At 35.7% G+C, this 10,748-nt stretch overlaps 2 protein-coding genes across 3 annotated transcripts; one reads left to right on the top strand and one right to left on the bottom strand.

Moving 5' to 3' along the window:
- The first annotated feature begins 2,045 nt into the window (after positions 1 to 2,045).
- On the top strand, positions 2,046 to 2,693 carry LOC121174732 (uncharacterized). Its single transcript, XM_041014659.1, has one exon. The coding sequence runs from the start codon at positions 2,046 to 2,048 to the stop codon at positions 2,691 to 2,693; it is 648 nt and encodes a 215-aa protein (XP_040870593.1).
- Positions 2,694 to 5,646: 2,953 nt separating this feature from the next.
- On the bottom strand, positions 5,647 to 10,190 carry LOC100786318 (uncharacterized). Of its 2 annotated transcripts, XM_041014605.1 has the most exons (8): positions 9,985 to 10,184; positions 8,054 to 9,420; positions 7,566 to 7,931; positions 7,392 to 7,473; positions 7,169 to 7,235; positions 6,420 to 6,605; positions 6,257 to 6,317; positions 5,647 to 6,128 (listed from the first exon to the last, which is right to left on the bottom strand). In XM_041014605.1, the coding sequence occupies exons 2-8, from the start codon at positions 9,159 to 9,161 to the stop codon at positions 5,941 to 5,943; spliced, it is 2,058 nt and encodes a 685-aa protein (XP_040870539.1). In that variant the 5' UTR covers positions 9,162 to 9,420; positions 9,985 to 10,184; the 3' UTR covers positions 5,647 to 5,940. The 2 variants fall into 2 exon arrangements, with proteins under 2 accessions (XP_040870539.1, XP_014630200.2); XM_014774714.2 differs by lacking the exons at positions 5,647 to 6,128; positions 6,257 to 6,317; positions 6,420 to 6,605 and adding an exon at positions 6,611 to 6,696 and having other exon boundaries at positions 9,985 to 10,190.
- Positions 10,191 to 10,748: the final 558 nt, after the last annotated feature.

Raw genomic sequence — 10,748 nt, 5'->3', positions numbered from 1 at the left:
AACAAATTTTATTTTAGTCAATATTAGTAACAAATGGAAAATATTTATTATAGAGCAAATATAAAATTTGCTAATTTATTAAGGGTTAAAAATAGATGTCAAGGATAAAAGAAAATTGTTACACTCGTCAAAAAATAAAAATTTATTAAAAAATAAATATAAAATCAAATATTTATTAGAGATAAAAATATATTTAATTCATTAAAATATTTTTAACAGCATCTCAGAAAATTGAATAGTGTGGATCACGCAAGTCTTACCCCTTCCAACTTCCAAGTCAATTTAACGCAAAACCAGTTTCCCTTCACGTAGTCCATATGAAATGCATCAATGCATTCAAACTTCAAAGCAACTTGAATATAAAAAAATTGACATATATTATACGTCATTATTTTTTTCAATTGTTTTATCATAATAATGTGACTTAAAATTCGCCTGCGAAAATTTTGATTTTATCAAAAAAATAATTTTTCAATTCTATTTATTCTTTCTAATAATAAAAAATATTATAATAACTAATAATAAAAAGGAAAATAAAGATTAATTAGAACATTATAAAATAATAAATAATAGAACAAAACAACATTCTTTAGTGTTATATATATATATATATATATAACAAAAATTGTTTATAAGAATCCATATTCAATTCTATATCAAAACAAGATATAAAAATTTTGAATAAAAATTTATTTAGCAAAAGATTTACATGCGATTTCAGTTCTATTAAATTTTTAATTTGGTTTCACATTTTAAAAAATTATAATTTAATCCTAGTACGTAATTTTTTTATAACTCACTAGCTCTCTGTCTTGTGATTGGTTGGTCGTGGATTCGAATTTAGAAATAATCTCTTTGCATGGTCTTTTCTCATACCTTTGCATAGCAAGAATTCATAAGCCTCTAAGCATTAGGGTACTATTTTTTTTTCCACTAGCTCCCCTTTGCCAAAAAGAAAGGTATACTATCACTGCTTCTACGATGGGAAAGTTGCCTAGGTTTCCCCACCGAGGGAAAGAAATTACAGCCACTAATCATATATGAATACTTCATGTGATTTTGCTGGTTTCACTGGTGACGAGACTACTGAGCATGAAAAGGAAACTATCGAGACAAATTTGTTTCTTGATTCTGATGATCTTAATAGACCAACACCCTTGGTGGAGGATGTTACTCGAGGCATATTTTACTAGGAAGACATGATGTCCTAAGTGATATTGTCTCTACCTCACTCACTCTCGGACCTACAAATAGCAATGGCAATGGCATCCTATATAACAGAAGAATTACAAGGTCGGTAGGTCGTAACCACAACAACATTGTGGATGACAACGACATCAAAACCTGCAACAACAGCTTTTGGCAAAGGCAAGAAGATGGTGAGGCACAAACTCTGTTACATTTGGGAATTAACATAGTACTGATTTTTGAAGGAAGCAAAGATCAAAAGAAGCATAAACTAATTATTATGTAGAGAAGGGACCAAAAAGGCATTGAACAAGTTAAGAAATCTTGCATGGAAGGGAACAAACATGATCAATTATGAAGTTGCTCTCATACAACGTAAAGGGGCTGGGTGACAGTAAAATGCCGATTCATTAGAGAACTTATTGTGAAAGAGAGAATTCAACTAGCGTGCTTTCAAGAGACTAAAAAAGAAAAGATTGACAAAGTCTTATGTCAAACTTTGTGGGGGAGATAATGAGGTGATGTGCCATCAGTTCGGCGGGAGGCCTTTTATGTTTATTGAGTAGTGATAATTTTGAAGTAAAAAGTCATTTTGTAGGAGGGGGGTATTTCGGGCTTGTAATTGGAAAGAAAAAGATTGTTACATCACAATTGTGAACATCTCTATTCACCTTGTGACCTTTCTCAATGGAAAACAATGTGGGAGGAATTGGTGGCCAGGAAGTCTAGAATCAATGTTGATATTTGGTGTATTTTGGGTGATTTCAACTCTTCGAAAGATTAATAAAAGGCAATGGAATGGTGTTGTAGGATCCAAGAACGATGGAATCTCCATGTTTAATCAATTCATTATTGAGATGGAATTGGAAGATGTACCAAAGGTGGGGAGAGAATTTTCTTGGTATAGGCCCAACGTTAAAGCAAAAAGTTTGCTCAATAGGTTCTTGGTCCAAAAGGAATGGTTCAATATTTGGTCAGGAAGCATCCAATTCATCTTGGATAGAAATATTTCGGATCATTGTCCAATTGTTCTTAAAGATGCTAATGTTGATTTGGGGCCAAAGCCTTTCCGCTCATTAGATTATTGGTTTCAACATGAAAATTATGTAGAGGTGGTGGAAGGAGCTTGGAGGAACATGTCTATACATAGGTGGGGAGCATATGTCCTCAAGGAAAAACTAAAAGGCCTCAAGAAGGTGCTTAGAGAGTGGAATGCTACATGTTTTGGAGACTTTCATTCATCACAGAAAGAAATTGCCTTGAAAATGAATGAGTTGGATAAGCTTGAGGAGGCTAGAGTTTTGGTGGAGAGTGAATTGAACATGAAGATAGATTTGAAAGAGCAATTTTGGATATTGGCAAGGAGGAATGAGTCATTTCTAAGACAAAAATCTAGATCTAGATGGTTAGTGGAAGGAGACAACAACTCAATATTCTTCCATGGTACTATTAATTGGAGGAGAAGGAAAAATCTACATAGGGGTCTACATATTGATGGGATTTAGGAGGTGGATCCTAAGAAAGTAAAATGGGAGGTGAAGAATTTCTTTCAAAAAATATTCTTGGTGGAGGATTTGGATCGGCCAAAGCTTGATGGGACAAGATTAAAACAAATCTCTCAACAACAATATGAGAGTTTCATTGCAAGATTTGAGGAAGATGAAGTCAAAGAAGCAATATGGGAATGTGGCAGCTCCCAAAGCCCCAATCTAGATGGCTTTAACTTCCACTTCATCAAGGCTTTTTAGGGAACTTTGAAGGGAGATATCATGAGGTTTTTGGATGAATTTCACTCCAATGGAATTCTTCCAAAAGGATGTAATGAATCATCCATATCTCTCATATCAAAGGTGGCTGATTCACAAAATTTAGGGGATTTTCGACCAATCTCACTTGTTGGTTGCATATATAAGATCTTGGCGAAAGTACTTGCTAGAAAGCTTTCAGTTGGTATTACAATGTGTTATTGATTTGAAGCAAAGTGTTTTTCTAAGTGCGAGAAATATCTTACATAGTGTTCTTGCAACTAGCGAGGCGATTGATGAGGCTAGACGGAGGAAAAAGAAGTGTTTGTTTTTTAAGGTGGACTATGAAAAAGCTTTTGATTTGGTTTCCTGGAATTTCTTGCTCTGCATGCTTGGAAGACTTGGCTTTGGAAGAAAATGGATTGGATGGATTAAGAAATGTCTTGTACCCACTCACATCTCCATTTTAGTTAATAAGATAAACTCTCACCTCAACAGGGTTTAAGGCAAGGGGGTCCCTTCGCACCTTTCTTATTCACTGTCAGAAGGTTTGAGTGGGATGATGAGGGAGGCGGTTGGGAAAGGACTCTTTCAAGGACTTCCCATTGGGAGTAACCAAATGAAAGTAGAGCTTCTCCAATATGCTAATGGCACTATCTTCATTGGCAAAGCAAAGGTAGAAAATTTTCTTTTCATTAAGAGCATGCTTAGATGCTTTGAGCTTGTATCGAGTCTCAAAATCAATTTCTTTAAGAGCTCTCTTAGGGCTATTGGGTTGGAGAATGATCTTTTGACAAGGTTTGCGGGAATGTTGAATTGTAGGTTGATGCATATTCCATTCTTGTATTTAGGTATTCCGATGGGGGCAATCCATAGAAAAGAGAACACTTGGCGGCCTATTGTGGATAAATTTGACAGGAAATTAACCTCTTGTGGGGAGGAAAGTGAGGGTAGGTGGTTTGATAGGTTAATAGAGTTGACGATTGGGAATGATAGCAAGATTAGGTTTTGGGATGATTGTTGGTTAGGAGAAGTTGATTTTGCTAGTATTAGACTATATTTAAATTCATGTCACCAAGGTTGTCTTGTGGAGGAAATGAGGAGTTGGATTGATGGAAGGTGGCATTGGGATTTGAGGTGGAGGCGTCGTTGGTTTAAGTGGGAACTAGACTCTTTCAAGCAAATTGAAGATACCATCCATGATATCAATCTTACTCTTGATGTACAAGACTCGTGGAGATGAAAGCTGGAACCCTGCATGAATTACACTGAATGTTCTGCTTACTTTGCAATCATGGACATCAATTTCCCTTGCTTGGATAATTCTCTTCTTGATAGCATCTGGCTTTTGGACATCCCCCTAAAGGTATCATTTTTTTCTTTGGTGTCTTTTTCTCAATAGGTTACCCACAATGGATAACCTCTTGAGAAGGAATATTCTCCAGGATAGGAGTTCGAACAGGTGTTGTCTCTGCTTGGAGGAAAATGAGTCTGTCTATCATTTATTCCTCCATTGCAGGGTGATGTTTGATATATGGAAGACAAGCTTCCGATGGCTACAGTACAACTCTAATACATGCTTGCATTGAGGATCATTTCTCTGAAATTCCAATCGTTCTTGCCTCCAAACTAGAATGGAAATGTTGGTTGTCCTTGTGGTCTCCGGTTGTTTGGTGTCTCTGGAACAAAAGGAATAGCATCATCTTCAATGGTGGAGCCTTCAACAAGGTTGTGGTCATGCATAGGGTTCTCTTTCATGCATGGAGTTGGCTTAAAGGTATCTCAAAGGAATTTAATTATACATTCGTTCAGTGGAACGTGGATCCTGCACTTTGTATTTGCTCATTTTGGCATTGAATGGCATCCCAAGGTATCGGGATTGGACTGTGTTGGTTGGGTGTTTGGTAGACTTGAGTGTGACAATTGGTTGGATTTTGTATCTCTTGGTTATTCTGCATTTATTGGACCATATGCTTCTAAATGTGATCTAACCAACTCTAGAGGTGACTTAACTCTTGTAACTTTGGTATATTTAGTACCCTGTTCATATATATAATATATATACTTTATTTGCTGATAAAAAAAAATATTTGTTTAATTAAAGGTAAAGAATTGTATTTTTTTTTTCCTTTTTTTCCAGCTTGTCCCTCTACTCCCACCTCTCCTTCGATCCTTTCACTCTCAATTTTCCCTCTTTGAACCCTAATCTTACCTTCACACCACCACGGCCAAGAAGCAAAACCTTCAATCATCCAACCCCGAATTGTTGAAGTCGAATCACACTCACACCTAGTCAAATAACCAAAATCCCAACCCCTTTCAAGCATCTTCCTCTGCCTAGTCAAGAGGTACCATCATATATTCTATTCTTTTTTTCCTGTTAGCATCTCGGCTTGTCCACAGACGAGGGTCCGTTGCGGTGGTGTCGTGACAGAGGCAAATTGTCGTTGTCTTTGGTATTGACAGCGGTTATGCGATCCAATGGGGCCAAGGACCAAGGACAAATGGGGAAGAGCAAAGAAAAAAGAAAAAAAAAATCCTGACCTTTCATTTGAAACTTAATAGATCCAACGATAGTAATTTTCTTTCCCACAGTGGGAAACCTATACAACTTTCCCACCGTAGAAGCAATCGGTATACTATATATGAAAGAAGGAAATATTACCTCATAGACTTGCGTTCTTTTCAAACGGACCCAAAAAGCTACTGGAAATAGCTTCAAATCAGATTCTAGTTTATTCAGATAATACAGGTTTGAGAAGTGCGAAAAACAATAGTCAAACACAAAATCAATTTTGACCGACTCTAAACTCGCATTCATTGGTCAACAGTTTCCAACGTGAAATCAATCACGTTTGAAGGCCAAAAAATAATGAACAGAATACAGTTTAGGCACTACCATGAAGAAGGCGTTAATCACAGTATAATCATGTGCCCAGCTAGTCTTGCTTTAAGTAGCAAGTATACAAGACTGATCTATTTCAGACACCTTACCAACCAAAATTCATCAGAGTGGTAATGAGGACCCTGCATTTTGGCTTCTTTTAAGTGACTCTATAACTCTACGATAGTAAACCCAAGATGGATTTGCTTCTCTTATGGGCCGTTGGCCAAACGGATTTTCTGACACGTAGTTTTGCACATTCTCGGCCTTAGCCAGCCCTTTTAGATAAACTCGAAGATCACCTCCTGGTCCTGTGGAATAATAGAACGGGAGGCTTAAGACGAATTCCACATCAATATGCTTAAAGCATTTGTTATTTGTAAAGAAATACGGGGGTCTGAGAAAGGAGAGGAAGGTGAGCAGAAGAAGATTGTCCCACCTAATTCCGAGTCTCTGGTGTGGTAGTACCGGTAAGAATAAGGAAATATTGCAGAATGCCTCTGAAAATAAATTTCATATATGAATTGACAAAATAGGAGGAAATATGATATATCACTAGAAACTAAAGCTTTTTGCAAGGAAAACAAAACAAGAGAGCTTACAGGATTCATTAGTGCCTTGTAAGGGGAGTCATCCAATAATAATGTGTTTGACTCATTAAACTCTCCCTTCTCCCATGGTAGATCAGGTTCTTCCTTTTCCCACAACTTTGTTATTTCCTTCAACACAAGGGGCTTCTCTATATTCTCAACAGTAGTGAACTTTGTTTCAGTACAGTGGGACTGATTCTACATATAGAGCATTATACAGAGATTAATAGTGTCTAGATAAATTCCAAGCAGGAGTGAATTGATAACAGTAACCATCTGCAAGTTGTAACTGCATCAATAATGACGAAACAACAAATTATTTTACTAAAATGCAATTATGATTTAACAACATCAATCCAATTCCAATTTGTCCAAACCGAAATCCATCCACAGTCCACACCCATGCACATACACACAATTCAAATGACAACTAGAATTACAAGACTGCTTCTGTTTGGTGATGATAGTTAAAAAAATACAACTAATGATATGGAAAATCCTGGATAGAAGACAAATGTCAGTCGGGAAGCAAAAATATAACAAGTTGTATTGCATACATGAGTTTTTTTCTTTTTAACGGCAAATGTTAATATGTTAATTTTGTTATAAATGTCAGTGGGGGCATTCGAACCCCCGACAGAAGATGTATTCTAATTCCTAAGACTGTTGAGGAAAAGAAATTATACATAGCAGACTTGTATACCTAACCAAAAGCCCCTAAAAATTATGCTAAAAACTACAAAAGATTTAGAACAGATTACCCAACAAAAGAGCAGCTTGGACGCAGATTTCCCCATAAGAAATTTGATAGCTTCATTGACATTGCTCCTGCCAATAGAGGAACAGTAAAAAATGTATGAATAGTTGAATACCACTTTTCTATTGCTGAAATACAAATCAACCAATCTGCGATTGCATCTTAAGCCTAGGTCAAACTAATAAACAAAAACAACAAGATAAAATCTGTCACAGATTGGCAAATACTTGGATCTAGATGACCATACTCCCACATGAAATGTGTCAAAGCAAAACTGTAGAAAATCGTCACAATAGGGCCTCTTGTATACTGCAAAAGGGAAAAGTAACATATCAGTCAAATTTAAGCTAGAGCAATATATGAAATCTGGAATGAGGAAACAAGATATTTGACCATGTCACCTTTCTTCCCTCTAAGCACAAAATCTGGCTCTGGTTCTCGTCTATATATTCGGAAAGGAGTGTCACTGATACTGACAAAATCAGCAAGCAGTCCATTCAAATCAAGGATGAGAAGCTTATTCTTTTGTTTGTCGGCAAAATTTCTGTCTAGTGAGAATTGTGAAATCTTTAAATGACCGTCTCTTACTGTGTCTAAGCTTAAATCAGAAACATCACCTGCACAACACAGATCATTTCTTGTAATCTCTGTATTATCTAGCTTTCTACAATTTGTTTCGAGTTGCTCAAAAGGAATGTCTACTGCAGAAGAGGTAGTCATAAATCTTTGCTCCTTAATGTTGTCAGTGTTCAACTCTATTTCCTCATCTGGACAACACAGAATAAGAAGCTTATTCTTTGACTTGCCAACAACACTAAGTCTAATCAGAATTGTGAAAACTTTAAACAATAATCTCTTACTGTGTCTAAGCTTAAATCAGAAACATCACCTGCACAATACAGATTATTTCTTGTAATCCCAGTATGATCTAGCTGTCTACCATCTGTTTCAAGATGCTCCGAAGGAATGTCTACTGCAGAAGATGTAGTCATAAATCTTTGCTCATTAATGTTGTCAGCACTCAACTTTATTTCCTCAGCGGCAGCTCCACTTTGTGAGGTAACTTGATCAATTGAAAGTTTTGTTTCTCCATCCATCAAGCAAACTCTCAATGGTCCATCAGAAGATTCGTGTGAATCATCCTTTTGATGATCCTGAATAGTTGGTTCCTTGTTACCATTTTCAGGACTTGGGGAACCACTGTTTCTTCTGCAACTGGAATTAACCATTTTTCTCCTTGCATAGGTTATAACACACAGATTTTTATCAGACAAGCCATAATCGGGTGAGTCATCAACATTTTTCTTCACCAGACTTGTATTCATTAATAAACCATTCTTATCCTCAGGGTTGGGAATGTTATCATTTATACCATGCTCTGTGTTCAATTTTACAACTTCTGACACACACTCTTTCACAAAAGGCTCAGGACTTGCTGCAGCTGAAATGTGATTGCAGCTTTCTTCTGGAATGCCATGCTGTGAATTGCTATTTTCTGCAGTTGTATTGATCATATTTTGCTCATTTTCTTCATTATGTCCCTGACAAATACCCACTTCCACACAAGATTGACTAGTTATTGGATCACTAGAAAAACATTGAATGGGATGTTCTGAAGGCATATCCAATGCAGGTGTGGAAGCTTTTGGTGAAAAAATATACTCTGGAGTGCTGCAACCATTAACATTGTCTTCAATAGCATTATGTGTTGTCTTCTGCCGTTTGCTCTTTTCATTATTTGTTGAATATTCTACAAATATTTGGCAACTTAAGAAATTAGGTAAAGCTGGGGACCCATGTAATGGGTGCTTTATAGTAGCATCCGTCTTCGGTAAAGACTTATCCAGTGAAAAATCAACACCTTCACACTCAACAGCTTGTTTCTTCTTTCTCGCCATTTTCTGCTTCTGTGATGAATTTACATCCTCTGTACTAGTGGAACCTCCCATATTGGTTGTTGCAGGAGGCCCCATATGCAAATCATTTACAACATCCATCACAGATCTTTAAACGGCAAAGCACCTCCTAAACTAGAAAATGTATAGAGCCTGCAAATCCAATATCAAACCAGTAGCGATAATCGAAGATCACCCAGCAAAAACACCTTTCTCTGTATCTAAATATATTTTACGGGATCACCCAGCAAATCCACAATGCTCTGTACCTATATATTTTACAAGAAGTTCAACTTCTCCTTTGTTAAATTTCCCGATTGGACTGTTCCTATCGAATCTATACTCCCATCTTTCAAAAAGCCTGCAAGAATAGTCAGCCAAAACAAGAGATCAGCCCAAAACAGCCAAACAAAGTTTTAGAACTCCAAATAGTGTCCTAAACAAGGTTTTAAATTTCATCCCCATCCTTGACATTGAAGTCGTGATGCAATTGCAGACAAAACCTAGGTCCTAAATTCACCAATCCAACCAAGAAATGAAATTTGAATACCCAAATCACAAATGGTTTAGATAAACAGAATCACAAAACATTATACCAAAAGAGAAATTTTCTGTCATTTTTGCTGAATCCATAATTAACTATACATAATTCTCCCACTCAGTTTCAGGCATACACCCCAAAGAACATCTTTTCTTTTTCTCTTTTTTTTCATTTTGTTTTAAACAAAATAAGATATGATAAAACAAAGTGACATGCTTTCTTCCTGCTGAAAATGAAAATTTAAAACACAAGAACGCAGAAAGAGGGTTCAGATTCATTTCATGTTTTCATCAGTAAAAGGTAACAAAGAGGGCAAGAAAGAAATTAAGAGCATACAGAGTGCAATTAAAAAATGAAGATTGAGAGAGTAAGAGAAAAAATAACCTCGATTCAACTTCGAAACGTGCAGAGAGATAGAGCGAGAGACGGGTTCTGAGATTGAAACTGAGCTATTGGGTTTTGCAAATCGACGCTTTTAGGGTATGTATGGTTTTCACTGCAATGTGAATCTTATCCTCCGGAGGGTTTACTCTCTTCCGGCTCCCAAACACCCACCAAATTAATGAATAATGATGGTAAAGGTTGCATCAAATCACACTGTTACAAATTAAAATGCATGAGTGTTTCAAAATATATGTTTGTCAATTTTTACTATAGTCTGTGCTAAAATAAGGAATTTATTATTGTTAGTTAAATATAATTGTAATTTTTTTATATTATCTCTCATTTAAAATAAGAAAAAAAGAAAATAAAATAAGATGAGTGTAATTGCAAGTCGTGTGTTCATATAAGATGACACATCATGTATCATATATTTTGGAGGAAAAAATTCTATGGTGTGTTTTGTAAGAAGGAATAAAATAAATATTCAATAAAAATCAAAAGGAGAGATATCAAGTGAATGGAAATATATGAGAAGTAGTGTGGATTGTTAGATATTTGGTTTGAGAGAAAAAAAAGAGAAATACAGAAAATAAAAATTAAAAAAAAATTATAGATTATTAATTTTATTTTTAAAAATCAATCTTTTTTCTAGTTTTAATTTGTAGGAAAATACAGAAAATTGCTACAAAATTTTCAATTTCTAGTGATATTTTTAACTGTTTTAAATAAGTTTGTTTTTGATATTTTTAAACGGTGAAAAAATA

The sequence above is a fragment of the Glycine max genome, chromosome 4 (genome assembly GCF_000004515.6).
Source record: "Glycine max cultivar Williams 82 chromosome 4, Glycine_max_v4.0, whole genome shotgun sequence".
Classification (NCBI taxonomy): Eukaryota; Viridiplantae; Streptophyta; class Magnoliopsida; order Fabales; family Fabaceae; genus Glycine; species Glycine max.
This window is presented reverse-complemented; position numbering and strand designations above follow the sequence as displayed.